Here is a 20,479-nt window from a genome sequence, read left to right as displayed (position 1 = left end):
TTGAAGTGTAGACTTTCAGGTTTATTTCAAAGGACTGAACAAAAATATCCAGTGAAACATATACAAATTGCAACCATTTTCTACAAAGTCTCCTCATTTCAGGGGCTCAAAAGTAACATTAACATTACCATAAATAAAATGTTAATTTTTAATAGTTTGTAGAGAATCCTTTGTAGGCAATGACTGCCTGAAGTCTGGAACCCATGGACATCACCAAATGCTGGGTTTATTCCTTTGTGAGGCTTTGCCAGGCCTTTACTGCAGCTGTCTACAGTTGTTGCTTGTTTGTGGGTCTTTCTGCCTTAAGTTTTATCCTAAGCAAGTGAAATGCATGCTCAATCGGGTTTAGATATGGTGAATGACTTGGCCATTGCTGAATATTCCACCTTTTTGCCTCAAAAAACTCCTCAGTTGCTTTGGCTCATTGTCCATCTGTACTGTTAAAGGCTATATCTAACTTCGGAAGGAATTTTTATATGATAGAATTTTACTAATTTTGGGCTAAAAATAATTTTTTCAATTGGTCTTTATTAAAAATATTGAGCTGTTCTGTCAAAAAGAGTTAACTGTTTTTCTAGCTGTGTGAATCCTACTTTTTACTTTCACTTTGTGCCTGTCATCTAATAAACCTTATAACATAAACACTTATTTAAGCCATATTCTTATTAGTAAGATATGAATTGAGCTATAATGAGTGCAGAGATAAGGAGCCCATCAGGTTAGTTGGCTGACCGAGCAGAGAGAAAATTCATATCTTCCTCTTAGAGCATCTCAGCCCTGTACAGAAAAAATGGCTTCATATTTTAAAATAGACCAATTTAAAATGATGTTTAGCTCAAAATTAGTACAATGCAACAATAATAAATAAATAAATAAAAATTGCCTCAAAGGGTGTACATAGCCTTTAAGAGCTGTCCAATCAACCTTGCTGCATTTGTCTGAATCTGAGCAGAAAGTATATTCCTGTACACTTCAGAATTCATCCGGCTGCTTCTGTCTTCAGTCACATCATCAATAAACACCAGTGACCCAGTGCCATTGGAAGCCATGCATGCCCATGCCATCACACTGCCTCCACCATGCTTTACAGAGGATGTGGTGTGATTTGGATCATGAGCCATTCCAAGCCTTCTCCACACTTTCTTCTTCCTATCATTCTGGTACAGGTTGATCTTAGTTTCATCTGTTCAAAGAATGTTGTTCCAGAACTGGGCTGGCTTCTTTAGGTGTTTTTTGGCAAAGTCTAATCTGGCCTTTCTATTTTTGAGGCTGATTAAGGCTGTATTTGCTCTCATTAAGTCTTCTCTTTATGGTAGACTTAGATATTGATACACCTACTTCCTGGAGAATGTTCTCCACTTGGGTGGATGTTGTAAATGATTTTTTCTTCACTGTAGAAAGCATTCTGAAATCATGCATCACTGTTGTCTTCTTTGGACATCCAGAGTTCCCGAGCACTTTTTTTTATTTTAACCAGAATGTACCAAACTATTGATATGGCCACTCCAAACAATTCTGCTATCTCTCTGAAGGATTTCTTTTTTTTTTTTTTTCAATCTAATGATGGTCCGTTTTACTTGCATTGACAGCTCCTTTGACCGCATGTTGTGGGTTTACAACAACAGCTTCCAAACGCAAATGCCGCACCTGGAATCAACTCCAGACCATTTACCTGCTTAAATTATTATGGATTAATGAGTGAGTAACCCATGCAACCCATTAAATAGCTTTTAAAATAATTGTCTAATTACCTTTGGTTTCTTGAAAAAGAGGCAGCTACATAGAGAAGAGCTGTAATTCCTAAACTCTTCCTTTAGGATGTGAATACCCGCAAATTAAAGATGAGAGTCTGCACTTTAAGCCTGTATTGATTATATACCTGTATCTTGAATATGTTTTGGTAAACAGCTAAAATGCCAAAACGTGTGTCACTGTCCAAATATTTCTGGACCTAACTGTACAATGATTGTTCTGTATGTAGTATGACCTTTGGTGCTATTATTCTCATGATTTACTCATATTAGGTTTCACTTGAGCCCTTATAGCAGATGCAAAACGACAACTCTCAGCTACCTATGGCTGTAAAAACATGCTGGGATTTGTAGCTCAGCTACAAAGCCACAAGATGGAGATTCCTGTCCTACCGAGCACTGTCCATATGTACCTCTGTGAAACTTAAGATGGAATTTTCTGTAGCAATATTGATTTAGGCAAATTATTTGCTTTCTGCCTCAATTTTCTGGTTAGAACTACAGCTTACCTCTTTCCTTCGATCATTATCTTTCTGCAGAAGCCATTTGACAGAGGCCTGTGGAGATTTTGCAATGCACTCCAAGAAAGTTGTGTTATTTCTGACTCCGTACTGAATAATCTCTTCAGTGTTCCTATACTCTGCAAAGAAAGAAAAATAGGGCCTGTAAACCGTGCCAAGAACACCAATACTTCTCAAACTGCCAAATTTATTTAGCTACCTATATCCGAGCCAAATGGAAGGGAAGTAAATGTACTAAAGCCACATCACAGGTTTTGCTCCCCCTCACCTTACATAAGTATTGGTTTTAAGGATATAAATAATTAATTATTAGTGATTCGTGAGTTCATACTGGACAAATATCTATAAATGAAGTTAACTGTGTTCTGTGATTAAAGTTCAAGGTACATGCTATAAATTGGAAACATAATCAAGTTATGTGGATTTTCATATATTTTTATACATTATATATTATAAAAAAGGAAATATCTTGTGGTCACTGGGAACTCTGTACAATCATAGTCGGTATGTTCTCTGTAGTTGTTTTAAAACTGCTGGACTATTCAGTTTATATGTATAAAAATTTAGAAAAAGGGCTGCTACTAGTTTTGGTGTTCCTACTAGTGTTTTTCTAGTAACCATACCTACATAAAACTGATCTTGTAAAAGGTACAGCATGGAAGGAAAGGCGGCGAGAAGCACAAGTGACATGTCAGCTCACATCTAAAATTACAATGGTTAAAAATAAACTAGTAATTACTAATCCTGCTGTTCCGGCAGTGACAGGATAGAGCTTTTGCATGTTGTGATAAGACATTTACTGCATTGAAAAATACAGAAACCATTCTGCTGTAGGATATTTGCACTTAAATAATTAATAAGTTTTACATTTTGTGTAATTTTTATTAATTTCCATAAAAATAAATACAATATTATGTAAATTAGCAATAAGCATAATAGTGAGTGCTGCACTAGTAGTGATGGCCTTGCGGTTCGCCCGGCGGTCGGTTAGCAGCGAACGTTGAGCGTTCGCGATCCACCGAACATGCAAACATACGGCAATGCTCCATATGCGCCATATTCTTTTGCATTGCGCCAAACTTTGACCCATGACACATGCATCAGGTGGGACAGGACAGCCAATTGAGACATTTCAGCACATGGACACACCACCACCCTATAACAGAACCCGATCTGGCTGCCATTTTACATTCTGTATTTTGTCAGTGTAGGGAGAGGTTTCTATGTGGAGCAGGGCATAAACCTACAAGAAACAGAGTCTTTAAATGGCCATATATATATAAAAATAAAATTTATTAAATAAATCACAATAATATGAAAAGATGAAAAGCACAACCAATAAGGTGCGGTACCAACTGAGGGACACAAGGTAAATGTATAAGTATGGGTACTTTCACACTTGCGTTTTTCTTCTCCGGCATAGAGTTCTGTCCTAGAGGCTCTATACCGGAAAAGAACTGATCAGTTTTATCCCCAGGCATTTTGAATGGAGAGCAATCCGTTCAGGATGCATCAGGATGTCTTCAGTTCAGTCTTTTTGACTGATAAGGCAAAAGATAAAACCGCAGCATGCTACGGTTTTATCTTCGGCCCAAAAAACTGAAGACTTGCCTGAATGCCGGATCTGTCATTTTTTTCCATAGGAATGTATTAATGCCGGATCCAGCATTCAAAATACCGGAATACCAGATCCATCCTTCCGGTCTGCGCATGAGCTGACCGGTAAAAATAAAAAACGGATGGATCTGTTCTTGCAATGCATTTGTAATGAGGATCCTGATCAGTCTTAAAATGCAATCAGTTGGCATATGTTTTGACGGAGCAGCCGAATTACTGTGCCGCAAGTGTGAAAGTAGCATATGTCAGATATAAAAACTGTGTGGGGTCAGTATAAACACCTCAATGTATATGATTCTCAGACATATCTATGGGTCATAAATTTAAAGTTTTGTATCTGGCAGTAGGCACTTAAAATTTATGGCCATTTAAAGATTCTGTTTCTTGTAGGTTTAAGTTATTCTCACAAGTTGGCTCTTTTTGAGGGGTATTTAACGTCGAGATTTTGTTGGCTGGTAACCTATATGTTCTATTTGTGGAGCAGGGACAGGCTGTTAGAGACAACAAATGCTAGCTAAAAGGGCTACAAAAGTCCTTTTAAGGACTGGTATAGGTGTGCTATCGATAGGTGTGATATACAGAGGGGTGTGATATACTTATAATATACTTTCTAACATAGAAAGTATATTATAGTGCATTTGTACTGTGCAGCAGTTGTGTGCGGTTCTACTGCGACACCGCAGCTATATAAAGGGACAAACGCTATTTTAACAACTAATTGCAATGGGTGTGATATACTAGTAGCCCCCCAAAAAAACTGATTGTGGCAGGGGTGTGATATACCTATAATATACTTTCTATATTGTGCATTTGAACTGTGCAGCAGTTGTGTGCAGTTCTGCTGCAATACCGCAGCTATATAGATGTTCAAATGGTATCGGAACAACTAATTGCAACGAGTGTGACATACCTGTAGACCCCCCAAAAAACTAATTGAGGCAGGGGTATGATATACCTATAATATACTTCTTATATAGTGCATTTAAACTGTGCAGCAGTTGTGTGCGGTTCTGCTGTGATACCGCAGCTATATAGAGGAACAAAACGCTATTAGAACAACTAATTGCAGCGGGTGTGATATACCAGTTGCCCCAAAAAAAACTGATTGAGGAAGGGGTGTGATATACCTATAATACACTTTCCATATTGTGCATTTGAACTGTGCAGCAGTTGTGTGCAGTTCTGCTGCAATACCGCAGCTATATAGAGGTTCAAATGGTATCGGAACAACTAATTGCAACGAGTGTGACATACCTGTAGACCCCCAAAAAAACTAATTGAGGCAGGGGTGTGATATACCTATAATATACTTTTTATATAGTGCATTTGAACTGTGCAGCACCTGTGTGCACGGTTTTGCTATGATACCGTAGCTATATAGAGGGAAAAACGCTATTGGACCAACTAATTGCAACGGGTGTGATATACCAGTTGCCCCCCCAAAAAACGAATTATGGGGTGTGTTATACCTGCTTCCACCAAATATTTATTGAGGACTGCAATATACCTGCTTCCACAAATACTGCTCTTCTCTAGGGACTTAGGCACAGGATCATTTTGAAAATGACAGGTAGAGGAAGGGGTCGGGTGGTAGGGGTCAGGCAGGTGCACCAGGCCAGAGCCTAAGTGGGAAGCTGGAGAATGCGCATGCGATTACTTCAAAGGACGCACCAGAGTTGGGCGAGTGGCTCACTCACCCTTCTGCTACTGCACCCTCCTCGTCCTCTGTATCTGCACCCTCCTCACTCTTAGCTGTGTGCACCCCCAAATCCACCACCACATCACAATAGCCCCTCAACACGAGTCGGAGGAATTATTTTCCCATCCATTCCCAGACCTTACCCATGCGCAGACATTTGACATCGGATGAGGCGGTAGCAACGGCCTCCACCCAGCGGTCTGACGACAGTACCCAGATCAGCCCAAGGAGGGTGGTCCCTGCTGTTGCTGCCTACTCCGAGATCTCAAATGTCAGTGGTGGTGAAGGAGAGGATGATGACATATAGATGGCTGTCATGTGGGTGCCCACAACAGAGGAAGAGGAGGAGAGGAGTTCAGAGGAAGAGATGGAGCTGTATAGAGGGAGCAGAAGGAGGAGAAGCAGGCACAGCTCTCAGGGCACAGGAGGCAAAAAGAAGACTGCAAATGTATCAGGAGCTAGCCATCCACCATGCACGGTCACTTATGGCGCTTCTAGGACGCACATGGCTCCGCAGTGTGGGCTTTTTTTTAACGTGTCAGCTGCTGACAATAGGATTGTCATCTGCAGCCTGTGCTGTAAATGCATAAGTCGTGGTAAGCCCAACACTCACCTAGGGATGACCGCCTTAAGAAGGCACCTGGCCTTTCATCACCAAGCTCAGTGGGAGCAACGCCGTCATAACCCACAAAGATTCTCCGTTCTGCCTCTTCTCCTTCTCCTCCTATTTGTCCTCCACTCCACCTTCCACTGTGCCATCGTCGCATTCATCTTGCATAAGGCAGGCTTCCGTGGCCCAAATGTTCTAGCATAAAAAGATGAGGACGCCTGATAACCCTCTTGCCCAACGGCTGACTGCTGGCTTGTAGGAACTGCTAGCCCGCCAACTACTGCCATATAAACTGGTGGACTCGGAGGCCTTTAGAAAATATGTGGCCATTGGCACACCGCAATGGAAGGGCCCCAGAAGGAAATATTTCTCCTAGAAGGGCATCCCAAAGCTATATGGCCAAGTTCAGTGGCAAGTGAATATATCTCTGGCACACAGTGTCGGTGCCAAGATACATCTGACCACAGATACGTGGTCTAGCAAACACAGGCAGGGAAGGTACATAACTTTTACTGCCTACTGGGTGAACATTCTGACGGTCATCAAGCATGTTACTTGTTGCTCTTCTTTTCCTCCTCCTACTCCATCCTCCGTCTTCTCCTCGGCTGACTCCTCCTTTTCCACTGCTACCACCTCTTCCGCTGCTCCCCCCTAAGCTCCCAGAACCTATTGTCACGTCTGCAATTTTTTCAATAGCGGATCTCAACTGCGGAGTAATAGGATCAATCAGATATGAATCTCAGGCGTCACTCACAACCTCAACGGTGAGTTTGAGATTCTACCATCACGTGATCAAAGGAGAAACAACACAATTCAGCACAATACTATTGCTTCATAGACTGTGGGTTGGTAGTTGGAACACTAGAATGCAGTGGCTGCGGCAGGGTTAACAGCGGGTACTCAGTAAGAGTCATACACAGTTATATCAGCCTGCATGCAGGTAAAGGAGAGGTGCTCTCTCACGGATAGGGTACTTGCGATTGGCAGTAGCTGTGCGATGGCTGAGACTCCCAGGTGACTCCAGTATCAGGACTGAGCGGATCCGTCTTCCAGATGGCAGCAGGGGAATGAGAAGGGTCCGGTTGGTGATAGTCCCATACACAGGTTCGTGAGGCAGCAGGCGTTCCGACAACAATCACAGCACGCCATGCTGCCTCATCAGTGCCCTTAAATGGAACCAGGAAGTGAGTAGAGATTGCTGATTGGTCCGGACGTCACAACCCGGAGTTCGTGCGTCTTCCGCGTTCCACGGTGGGACGCAGAGGACCGCGGCAGACAAACAAAAGGCCGCCCCGTCGGTGGCATTACAGTATCCCCCCCTCAAAGGAACACCTCCGGAGTTCCCCCTGGGAGTAGGCCGATCAGGATACCTACGATGGAACAAACGGGTCAACCTAGGAGCATGTACATCCCGTGAGTCTTCCCAAGAGTCATCCGCAGGAGCATAACCCTTCCATCGTATGAGATACTGTATAGATGATCCCCTTTTTCGGGAGTCGAGTATTTTGTCGACTTCATACTCAACCTCACCCTGGACCTCAATTGGGGGGCCAGGGGGAGAGGCCCTAAGGGGGAGCCGGTTAGGTTTGTACGGTTTGAGCAAGGACACATGGAAGGAGGGATGGATTCTCCAGTCGGGAGGAAGAGTTAGGCGTACCGCATTTTGATTCAGGACTTTCTCGATGGGAAATGGGCCGATGTACTGGCGACAGAGTTTCCTAGCGGGCACGTTAAGGCGGAGATTTCTCGTAGACAACCACACCATGTCTCCTACACAGTATGTAGGGGGACTAGAGTGTCGAGTGTCATAATGTCTTTTTTGTCGCTCTTTCGCGGTCTTTAGGTTGTCTTGTATTGCAAGGGAAGTTTCTCTTAGACATTCGAGGTAGTCCTGAACTGCAGGAACGTTACCGGGTAAGTAATCAGGTGGCAGGTTGGTGGGGTGGAAACCGTAGTTTGCATAGAAAGGAGAGTATTGAGTGGAGGAATTCATTGAATTGTTGTATGCAAACTCGGCTAGAGGCAGTAGATCAAACCAGTCATCTTGGAGATGGCTGCAATAGCATCGAATGTACTGTTCTAAACACTGATTTACTCGCTCTGTCTGGCCGTTAGTTTGTGGATGATATGCGGTCGACATCCTGTGGTCAATTTGGAGGGCTGTGCAAAGTGCCTTCCAAAATTTTGATACAAATTGACTGCCCCTGTCGGAAATAATCCTGGAGGGTAAACCGTGTAATCGAAGGACTTGGCTGAGGAAGGTTTGGGCGGTTTCTTTTGATGATGGTAATCTTTTAAGTGGGGAGAAGTGAGCCATTTTGGTTAGTAGGTCGACAGTAACCATGATGGTGTTGCAACCCTCTGAGCGAGGGAGGTCGACTATAAAATCGACAGAGACAATCTCCCAAGGTCTGGTGGGTGTTTCTAGTGACATCAGTAACCCATAGGGAGGCTTTCTATCGGTTTTGGTAGAGGCACAGATATCACAGGTGGAGACATATTCGTGGATTGATTTGGTCATGTCTGGCCACCAGAATTTTCTGCGTACAAGCTCCAACGTTTTGGTGATGCCCGGGTGGCCCGCTAGGGGTGTGTCATGCATGAGTCGAATGACAGAAGGTTGCATTCTAGGAGGGATGTAAAGTTTGTCATTTTTGAAAAGGAATCCTTCGGTTGGTGTCAACCCAGGAGGAACAGGAGGATCCCCTTCAGAGGGAGCATGTTTTAAGAGCTCCTTGAATCCCGTGGCGAGTCCCACGAACCGGTTTGCCGGGAGCAGTAAGGCAGGAGACTCTGCGTCAGCACTCTCCTCGTATAACCTGGAGAGGGAGTCAGCCTTTGTATTTTTGGAACCTGGTCTATAGGATATGTGAAAGTCAAAACGATCAAAAAAAAGGCTCCACCGTACTTGCCTTGCCGACATGGTTTTACAAGTTTTGAGGAACTGTAAATGACGGTGGTCAGTGAAAATCATAATGGGATGTTTGGCTCCTTCCAAAAGATGTCTCCAGTTGCCCAGAGCATCCCTAATAGCTAACAGCTCTTTTTCCCCAATGGGGTAATTCTTTTCAGCAGTATTAAGAGTCCGGGAGTAGTATGCAACTGGGTGCAGGGGTTCAGAAGAGGATGGTTGTTGTGATAGAACTGCCCCTATGGCGAGGTGGGAAGCATCAACCTCTAGAACAAAATGGAATTCGGGGTTGGGCAATTGGAGTATGGGAGCTGAGGTATATCTCTGTTTGAGTATTTCGAAAGCCATTTGGGCCTCGGAGGACCATGTATAGGGTATTTTAGTACTGGTTAGTCTTGTCAAGGGTTTTACTATCGCCGAGAATTTTTTTATGAATTTCCGGTAATAGTTGGAGAAGCCTAAAAATCGTTGGAGTGCTTTGCGTGTGTGAGGCACAGGCCAAACCTGGATGCATTCCACTTTGGACTGATCCATCTGAATCCCCTGGGGGGAGATGTTATATCCCAGGAAGGAAATGGAAGGCTGTTCGAAGATGCATTTCTCTAATTTTGCGTAAAGGGAGTGGACCCGAAGACGGGACAACACCCATCTCAGGTGCCTCCTGTGGTCGGTAGGACTGTCCGAGTACACCAAAATGTCGTCCAAATAGATCACCACGCAGACGTCCAGCAGATCTCGAAAAATATCGTTAACGAAATGCTGGAACGTCGCCGGGGCATTGCACAACCCGAAAGGCATTACCATGTACTCGAACAGTCCGTATCTGGTTCTGAATGCCGTCTTCCACTCATCCCCTTCCCGGATCCTGATCAAGTTATATGCGCTTCTGAGGTCAAGTTTGGTGAAAATACGGGATGATTGTAACCTCTCGATCAGTTCGGGGATAAGTGGAAGAGGGTAGCGTTTTTTTACGGTAATTTTGTTGAGTCCTCTATAGTCAATTATTGGCCTTAATCCGCCATCTTTGTTTTTCACAAAGAACATCCCTGCGCTAGCAGGCGAGGTTGACGGCCTTATGAATCCCTTTTTTAAGTTCTCGTCTAAGTAACCCTTCAGGTGGGCTAATTCAGGTTGGGAAAGCGGATAGATACGCCCCGTAGGAACAGGACTGCCTGGAATAAGGTCAATAGGGCAGTCATAGGGTCTATGTGGGGGGAGTGTGGCTGCTCCACATTGGCTGAAAACGTCTTCGAATTCAACAAGATGGGGAGGTAGCCCCGTGGGAGCGATCTGCATGAGTGCAGTGTTTGGATAACAAGTGGTGGTACAGTAGTGGGAATCCAACTGTACCTCCCCTTTAGGCCAGAGGAGAGAAGGTTGGTGAAGTCTGATCCAGGGAAGCCCCAGCACTACAGGGAACATGGAAGAGGAAATGACATCAAACATAAGGTGTTCGATGTGACCCTCTCCACAGGCCACCAGCAGCGGTTGGGTGTGGTGAGAGATTGGGCCTGAAGGGGATGTGGACCCATCTAAAAAAGTAATTGAGACCGGTTTTTGCTTCAATGTGTGGGGTATTTTATTGGACTTAACCAGCTGTGAATCTATAAAGTTGCCACAGGCTCCGGTGTCTATCATGGCCTTAGCGATGATCCTCTCGGTATCCCACTGTAAGCTGAGAGAAATGTATATGTAAGAATTGCGGTGGCAGAGACTATGTGTCAATTTGCAGATATGCATTTCCCTACCTCCTGTCTTCTTTTTAACCGCCGGGCAGTCGTCCACTACGTGGTCAGGGGAGGCACAGTAGAGACATAGGTTCAACGTGCGTCTCCTGGCCTTTTCAGTCGGCGTGAGGGGTCCCCGCATGGTTCCTAGCTCCATTGGCTCCTCCTTAGGGGGAGGTCTGGCTCCTCTTGAGGCTGGTGTGGGGGTGAAGACCCTTTCTGCTCTCCGTTCACGGAGGCGGCGGTCAATCGTGACAGAGCGTTGGATTAGCTTATCTAAGGTGGAAGGTAATTCATCACGGGCAATTTCATCTTTCAAGGCCTCCGAAAGGCCGAGGCGGAATTGGTTACGAAGACTGAGATTATTCCACTCCGTCTCCCTAGCCCACCGTTTAAATTCGGCAATATAATCTTCGACTGGTCGGCGGCCTTGTTTGAGTGCTCTGATGGCAGTCTCAGCGGTCAATTGTTTACTAGAGTCATCATAGAGGAGTGCCATGGCCTCCATGAATCTGGGGAAAGAATCTAGGACCTCATCCTCTTCATCAAAGTAGGTCTCGGCCCAGGCTCGGGGTTCCCCTTTAAGGTAGGAGATGAGTGTGAGTACCTTTATACGGTCATTGTAATAAGTGCGTGGGCGTAGGTCAAACATGAGTCTACACGAACTTATGAATTGACGAAAGATTTTCCTATCCCCGGAAATGGGTTCGGGGGCACAGACCTTGGGTTCAGGTCCCTCTCTGGGAGGTGCAGCTCCTGTGTTTTGGTTAACCAAAGTACGCAATCTTTGGTTCTCTACCTGCAGGTCCTGCATAGAGGTGGATAGGGTCTCGACTCTCTGGGATAAAGAAACCATATGTCTAGCGAGTTCCGCTGGATCCATCTTTAAGGGTGCTGTGATACTGTCACGTCTGCAATTTTTTCAATAGTGGATCTCAACTGCGGAGTAATAGGATCAATCAGATATGAATCTCAGGCGTCACTCACAACCTCAACGGTGAGTTTGAGATTCTACCATCACGTGATCAAAGGAGAAACAACACAATTCAGCACAATACTATTGCTTCATAGACTGTGGGTTGGTAGTTGGAACACTAGAATGCAGTGGCTGCGGCAGGGTTAACAGCGGGTACTCAGTAAGAGTCATACACAGTTATATCAGCCTGCATGCAGGTAAAGGAGAGGTGCTCTCTCACGGATAGGGTACTTGCGATTGGCAGTAGCTGTGCGATGGCTGAGACTCCCAGGTGACTCCAGTATCAGGACTGAGCGGATCCGTCTTCCAGATGGCAGCAGGGGAATGAGAAGGGTCCGGTTGGTGATAGTCCCATACACAGGTTCGTGAGGCAGCAGGCGTTCCGACAACAATCACAGCACGCCATGCTGCCTCATCAGTGCCCTTAAATGGAACCAGGAAGTGAGTAGAGATTGCTGATTGGTCCGGACGACTTCCGCGTTCCACCGTGGAACGCAGCCGCCGCGTCACAACCCGGAGTTCGTGCGTCTTCCGCGTTCCACGGTGGGACGCAGAGGACCGCGGCAGACAAACAAAAGGCCGCCCCGTCGGTGGCATTACACCTATTCGACGTCCCAGGTGAGACGTTGCCATGCTGTGCTGCGGATGTTGTGCCTGGAAGCCAATAGCCACTCCGGTCCTGCACTGCTTTCAGCTCTAAGGTCAATAAATATTCTACTCCCGGAAAACTTCTTTAAGGTTTTTTCTTTATTTTTAACCCTGCCTCCTTCCATGATGATTTTGAAAAATACGAGACCATCCCTTTAATATCACGATTAACATCAAACATTATTGTGATAATAATAATCATAATTCATAAGATGTAGTGTAGTTACAGTACCTACTAGTTAATCATTTGTCACTATCACAAAATAAATAGAAATGCTGTAAAATACCTTTTAGATTAAATCCACGGCACTGGGTAACTGGATTTCCATGTTTTATGTCCTGTCTTCTGCTTCTTCTATAAAATAAGAAAGAAACAAAAAAAAACTAAGGATTATTTAAGAAAAACACAGTATAAAATAAAGTTACGGTAAATTTAACATATACTACACAATTTCTTCTGTAAACTCTGTAAACAGTGCTATTTGTTGTGTTGCTTCCAGTATTCTATTTTATTTTACAAATGACTTGATTTTAGCATTCCAATGACTATGTAGGTTATTCTTGTACAACCAATGATTTCTGAATGGTCTGCATGCACATGTGTGTTATGAGTTAGAATGATGTTGCTAGACTGTCACAGGGATGCTTCCTGTATTATGTTTCTTAAGACATAAATTGGTAACTACTGAATGCCTGTTTCCTTTATTGGCTGCAGAACATATGGAGTATTCATAAAGTCAAGCCTTCTCCATTTTAGATATTAAAATATTTAATATAAAGTCACAAGAGAAACTGTTTTACCTTTTCCCAGAAGGGTAAAACTTAGAACAGAAGTTTCCATCCCAGGCACAATAAGGGTCCCTGGCCAGGCAGCAGTCTGCACATGCAGGCCCATAAATATGACAGCGGTGTAAAGAGAGCTGAGTGACACCTTCTTCAGAGCTAACATACAATTGTTGCTGTAAAATAAGAATTAAATAAACCATTTATAATGTATGCTTAGAAAATAGAGAGAGGGTGGAATTTATCATTCTGCTTACACCTCTTTTTGGCATAGAAAAGTTAACTTCTCAAAGCAATTGTGACTTTTTGAATGCAATCTGCATTTTACACCGCCCTTGCCAGGTCTACTAAAAGGGGGCATGATTAGGGCAGAGTGAGGGCATTGCAATGGCGAGACATAGGCCCCAGCTTAATTCATCATCATTTATGCCAAATAATGACTGAAATATACAGCACCTCTGTGAATTTCATTCCAGCGCACGGAGAGCTGGAGGAGACAGGTAATTTATGACTAGGCCTGTGTCTGTTCATAAATTACATGCCTCCTCTAGCAGCACAAGTCCTATCAAGGCCAATGTAGCACAGGCTGGCCTTGACAAATCAGGGCCAAAGGGTATAAAAAATATCACAGATTAACACCAATCATTATACTTAATGCAAATCTAATTCTCTACATTTCATTGTAAGAATAGTAAAATCAAATGCATTCAATATTTTTATTGCAAATTATATAATCTTGTAGATGTCAAAAGGATCACAGTGGAAGATGCCAAGCAAAAGAAAGAATGGCTGGCAAAAGAGCATTGAAAAACTGGTGTCACCGGCCAACATCAGCAGTGAGAGCTTTAATGTATCAACTGGGGTGTGTAGAATTCTTAAAATACGGTAGGTTTATAATAGCAATAAAGGAATTCTCCGGAAGCAAAAAAGGGGCCTGGTGTATCAATACAGTCTCGGAGAAAAAGTAAACGTGTTTCCAAAAATAACTAAATAAATAAAATGTTCACTCTCTAAACCGTACTGGAATAATCAAAGCTGAACCTCTTATTGTCACAGACACTTGTGATACATGAGGTATATTGTAGTGAGCTTTCTATATAATCTTCTTGGATATAGGTCTCCAAGCACACTTTACATTTTAGCGTCTAGATTTTCCTATACTCCATTGCCAGAGGTTAATATAATTATTCAACCCCCGACATTATATTCATATTGACTATCCAGCCAGTGACTTTACATTATTGTGCACAGTATTATGAATTAAATACCATACATAACATATAACCTTTTATGCAAGGTGCATATGGGATCAAGAAATTGTGTGTACTAATTCTATCTGATTCAGTAGAAGGAAACATTCTTTGGTGAATTTAACTTTGAAAGTTATAATGGTCTTCGCACCATAAGAATTGATAGTATATTAATCTGAATCTGCATCAATGTCTGTCCTACAGGAACAATGCTCTTTTAATGCCATCCCACATCCAGCACTGTATCAAAATTGCAACATTGCCCCATTTCTAAGGAAGCCTGTCACATTTTGCATGCAGTCCAATCTGTGGCCAACATGGTAGAGCTGGGAAGACTGATACATAGTTTTAATTGATCTAAATCTTTGCTCATTTGGGCTTAGGAGTCCAGTTAGTGGTCCTACTTAATAAGAGCCATCTGTGTATGACTCTCAACTGGTAGGACCAATAAAATAAAAATTATACAGATTTTCCCCATAAAACGAAATATCAGTCTGCTCCGCTCTACCTGCTCTAAACATGCTGCCTACAGATAGCACTGCATGCAAAATATGACAAATTCCCTTTAAATCATATCAGCTTGATAGTTGTGACATGATTTATTTTATAAGCTCCTAGAACTATGAAAATTAACCATGTTCTGTATGTAATCTGCTTTTTCTTAATTACTCAATTGATTTTAAACGTGCTATTACTAATGAATCTAATCGCTACTTGCCCTACAAACCGCTTCCCAAGAGGGAATTTATCAGTTACCGGGTTTTAAAATGTCACTTAAGAAAACTGAAAATGACATGCCTGCCATGGATCACATTTTTACAATTTTCAACACAGATTAGGGAATTAATTTTACAAGTGCAAACTGTAATTATAGTTATCACAGTTGGAAAAAGGAGTTTAATCTGTCACCGGTCTTCATTAAGTAAGAACTTACATTTATAACCCTAGCAACAAGAACATAGACTTAGATTAAGTTCTGCTATTAAAGGCCATACAAGGAATCCAGCTTAAACTGGAAATATACACTGCCTGTCCCAAAAAAAAAGTCGCCACCTGGATTTAACTAATCAAATAGTTATGAGCCTCCTATTGGATAATTACTGCATGGGCGATTATCTTTCAGCTGGCAACAAGTTATTTAACCCCAACTGGTGCAATGAGTTGCTTCTCATTTCTTAAACAACCATGGCGAAAGACACATCTCGTGGTCGTGGAAAAGATGTTAGTCTGAGAAGGGTCAAATCATTGGCATGCATCAAGCAGAGAAAACAACTAAGGAGATTGCAGAAACTACTAAAATTGGGTTAAGAACTGTCCAACGCATTATTAAAAAACTGGAAGGATAGTGGGGACCCATCGTATTCGAGGAAGAAATGTGGCGGAAAAAAAATCCTGAATGATCGTGATCGCCGATCACTTAAACGTTTGGTGAAATCAAATAGAAGAAAAACAACAGTAGAACTCAGGGCTTTGTTTAATAGTGAAAGTAAGAGCATTTCCACACACACAATGCAAAGGGAACTCAAGGGATTGGGACTGAACAGCTGTGTAGTCGTAAGAAAACCACCAACAGTGAGGCAAACCAGAAAACAAGGCTTCAATTTGCTAGGGAGCATAAAGATTGGACTCTGGAGCAATAGAAGAAGGTCATATGGTCTGTTGAGTCAAGATTTACCCTGTTCCAGAGTGATGGGCGCACCAGGGTAAGAAGAGAGACAGATGAAGTGATGTACCCATCATGCCTAGTGCCCACTGTACAAGCCTGTGGGGGCAGTGCTATGATCTGGGGTTGCTACAGTTGGTCAGGTCTAGGTTCAGCAACAGTATGTGCTCCAAGAATGAGGTCAGCTGACTACCTGAACATACTGAATGACCAGTTTATTCCATCAATGGATTTTTCATTCCCTGATGGCACGGGCATATTCCAAGATGACAATGCCATCGGGCTCAAATTGTGAAAGAGTGGTTCAGGGAGCATGAGACCTCATTTTCACACATGGATCGGCCATCAGTCCAGACCTTAACCCCATTGAGAATCTTTGGGATGTGCTGGAGAAGGTTTTGCGCAGTAGTCAGACTCTACCATCATCAATCAAGATCTTGGTGAAAAACTTATGCAACGCTGGATGGAAATAAATCTTGTGTCATTGCAGAAGCTTATCAAAACAATGCTCACAGCGAATGGGTGCCGCAATCAAAACTAAAGGCTTTTTTTGATAGTGTCTTTTTTTTTTTTTGGGACAGGCAGTGTAAATTAAATATTATACTTCAACAGTTTGCAATTGCTGTATACTCTTGCTAAAAGGTTATTCTGACTGTAGACAATTATAGCATAAGATATGCTTAAAATGATAGATGTGGATCCACTGACCCCTTGTCAACCTGGCAAGATAAACACTGACTTCTTCGTTCAGGTGGAGAATGTATGGAAAGGTGCTATGCATGTGTGGGTCCCTCAATAGACACAATGGGAGAGATTTACAAATACTGGAGCACCGATCCCTACAAATAGCTTGTTTCACATGTCTTTTGAACCAGACTGGTTCAAAAGTGGTGTGTAAGAAGCTATTTATGTTAAATTGAAGAAGCCAAGCTTAAATAGAGGTGGAAGAATGCGACTTTCAATGCTGTTCTAACACCTCTCCCAAGAAAGTTCAATCACACCTAATAGCTTCATTCATGCAAATGTAATCAAGTCACCAGTATTTAATGTTGGAGGTTTCTGATACAAGCCATTCTAAGAAAAGCCAGTCAGATGACTAGCAAAATGCCTTCAGCTAGCTCTTCTAGTACCTTCTAATAGCTCTGACTAATTAGTACTGCTAATACATTAGTATCATAAATTCTGTTTGTGAGAAGAGTTTAGCAATACTGTATAAATTTTTAAACAATATAGGGCTAGGCAAATTACCTTTTTTGAAGAAATCTTCATTGACTTAATAGGAGCATGACTCTAAATGAAGAAAACAGATGTTGTTAGTAAGCACCGGTGACAATGTACAATAGTACAAAGTAGCTCGTCATCAATTACCCTTGTTAAATACTATTAATTATTAAACATTTTTGATACAGCCAAGACTGAGTGACTAAACATTTCGTTTCACTTTTAGCAATCTACTGAAGTAACCATAGAACAACGACAATGGCACAGAACTTACAGATAGAATAAAGAATGTAATATACATGGTATATGTAGGTCCTTGAAAGGAGCGCTCCATTTATTACAATTTACGCTAACGTCTGTTGCCATGACAAAATGATCACTTAAAAACCTTTTAGTAAGTTATCATTCCGATAATGCCATTATAGGAATGGTAACTTTTTATAGCCTTGCACCTACTTTTCTGTGATTCTGTCTCTACTATTATTACTTAATAAGCAGTACATTTCCTACTTTGCTTGTTCATTGAATCAGTTGGGCTGTTTAAGAGGAGATTGGCAGATGGCCAATTGCTCCACAGGCTTCTATACTTTATGCACATGGGAGCTGCTACTGAAGCATGTGTTGTGTTAACCATTAGTGCTTTAAAAAAAAACTGCTCGGCATTGCAAGCTGAAAAAAATGAGGATACAAACATTAATCCGTTATGTCTAGTTCCTTATAGATTACTTCCAGTAATTCTTAACGCATAGCCTTGGGAGAAAAACATGACCTTCCTTATAGCAGTAATAATGCCCTCTCTGAAGTGTTTGTAACAGGATGAATCTTCCAGTATCACTTCCTTTCTATTTATTCATTTTTTTAAATATATATATTAGCATTTTTTATTTTTACTCCATATGAATGCGTTATAATAAAGGATCTCAACATGGATGTTCTCATGGAGTCTGCAATTTAAAAATAAAAATAAGTTTGCTTTTTAGTTGATACAAAAAAGATGAACATAAATTTACTCTATGGAAATGTGTCCTGCTGGCAACAATACAATATAGCGACGTCATCCCTTTACTATAGTAGGAAAACATGAAAACTTCTGTTTGCTTTTAATGCTAGTAACCGTCTACTTCTTTTGCCAGTGATATTTATCACGTCTGATGTGAAGTCACTGAAATTACAGCTACAGAGTTCATCATACATTACGTTATTTTGTTGCTGGTCCAGCTAACCCAAACACACATTACAACACCAGCTCTTTAATCTATAGCTTTACTTATAGGGCCAAGTCTGTCAGATCAAAACTGTGTGTAAACAAGTTCACTTCTGGAAATGAGAAGATGGTGCCAAACCTTAAAAACTTCCAGTTCTTCTAAAATTAGCTCTCCACTAGAGGAGCTGTTACCAGGAAGAACAACCACTTTCTGTACTGTTCCCTTGTCTAGAAAATGAAAAGAAAAAGAAAAAAAGAGAAACAATGACTTTTCATATTCATTTTAAAAATTTAAAGAGAACTCTAACACCAGAGAACTACCTATCCAACTGTTTTTTTTGGTGCAATTTTGGTACAATAAGGGTGTTACACCCAAACGCCACTCCTTTCTGTGGCCAGCCCATATCTCGCTACTTTGCAAGCTGCCAGGCCCTTCAAACAAAGCAGACAGGAAGGGGGGCTGGCCACAGAAAGGAGCAGGGCTTGGGTACAGCGGTGACACCCGCATTGTACCAAAGGTCTAATTTGCATATTAAAAAAGGATCATAAGCAACTGAGGAACAGATAAAATAAAAGTTTCAATCAGGTGAATTATTGTGACTTAACTGTATTGTCATTTCATCATCTAATGTAATGTCATACTAATTTACTGTAAGTTAAAATTAATGAAAATATTATCACACAAAATGACTATTTAGGAGCCTGGCCTTGTCTATCAAGAAGGAAGCAAAATGGGGGGGGGGGGGGGCAGAGAAAGCGGGAGGAGCAAGGGTGCACAGAGTGACTTGGGTCGACCTTTGGTGCACTTAACTGCTAATTTACATATGGATTAAAAGTATTGTTTTCTCCTGAATTAAATAACAGATCGCTAAGTGAAAGGTATCATTACATTCAGGGGCGGATTGGCCATAGACGTTACAGGGAAATTTCCCGGTGGGCCAATGCCGGAGGGGCACCTGAGCCCTCCCTATGGCCAGCCAGTGGAAGTTTTTGGGGATGTATTTTGTGCTGCTGGCAGAATTTTGTGATGGACTGTGGCAATTGGCACTGTTGTGGTGGTATAATGTGCCACAATATGGTATTGCTGGCCTCACGTACTGGCGTTGACCCTGCTTTCCATCAATTTGGACCCGACTACAAAATAGAGCCACTTTTAGTATCTTTTCCAGGTCCACTTTAAGTTCCCAGTCCACCCCTGATTGCCTTTAGCTGACCTAGTCTGACAACTACACAATTTGTGAAGACAAATTCCAATGGGAACTAAATTTGACTAATTTTGTCACTACAAAAAGTAACAATGGGTTTAATAGGTTTAATATAGGTAATAAAAAAAATGTTTCTAAACTAGACAGGGCTTTGACAGTGGCAGACAATCCTGGTGAGACTCACACTTATATAGCAGTACAATCTTTATTGCCACTAGGCGTGAAACCCATTCTACACTTCACAGTCAATTCAGCAACTCTAGATGTAATTATCAAAGTATCTGCTACAACGGACTTTTCATTCACTAATAAAGACATATAAAGAATAGCTGATAAACTTCAGAATAAACATTGTGGGCCAGATTTATCATTAGCTCAAGTCAGAATAATGGAGTGAAAAAGTCGCAAATTTTTGCGCAATCGCTTAAACTGCGCAAAAATTTGCGACTTTTTTCTGCTCTGCACTATGCTCGCCAGTTTTCTGAAAGTGGGTGTGTTTTCTTATGTAAATGAATCTCTAGACAGATTTACTATTGTGACTATTTAAAAAGTCACAATTTCACTCCAGTGAGGACCATGCTTATCTTATGAGACTTTTTAATAGAACATGCGACTTTTTCATAAAAACGTGCGACTTTTTCGTAAAGCTGCTTACTGACTGATAAACTGCTACCGTCAAACCACATTTATTAC

At 42.0% G+C, this 20,479-nt stretch overlaps 1 protein-coding gene across 1 annotated transcript in view; it reads right to left on the bottom strand.

Moving 5' to 3' along the window:
- The window catches only part of SEMA3C (semaphorin 3C), a 179,571-nt gene that overhangs the window by 8,245 nt on the left and 150,847 nt on the right, over positions 1-20,479 (bottom strand). Inside the window, exons 13-17 of the mRNA XM_044280127.1 lie at positions 18,721-18,809; positions 17,405-17,446; positions 13,262-13,419; positions 12,748-12,815; positions 2,261-2,391 (exon numbers count right to left, since the gene is read on the bottom strand). Of these exons, the coding sequence (XP_044136062.1) occupies positions 2,261-2,391; positions 12,748-12,815; positions 13,262-13,419; positions 17,405-17,446; positions 18,721-18,809 (488 nt within the window). The remainder of the gene's footprint in view (positions 1-2,260; positions 2,392-12,747; positions 12,816-13,261; positions 13,420-17,404; positions 17,447-18,720; positions 18,810-20,479) is intronic.

Source organism: Bufo gargarizans, chromosome 2 (genome assembly GCF_014858855.1).
Source record: "Bufo gargarizans isolate SCDJY-AF-19 chromosome 2, ASM1485885v1, whole genome shotgun sequence".
NCBI lineage: Eukaryota > Metazoa > Chordata > Amphibia > Anura > Bufonidae > Bufo > Bufo gargarizans.
This window is presented reverse-complemented; position numbering and strand designations above follow the sequence as displayed.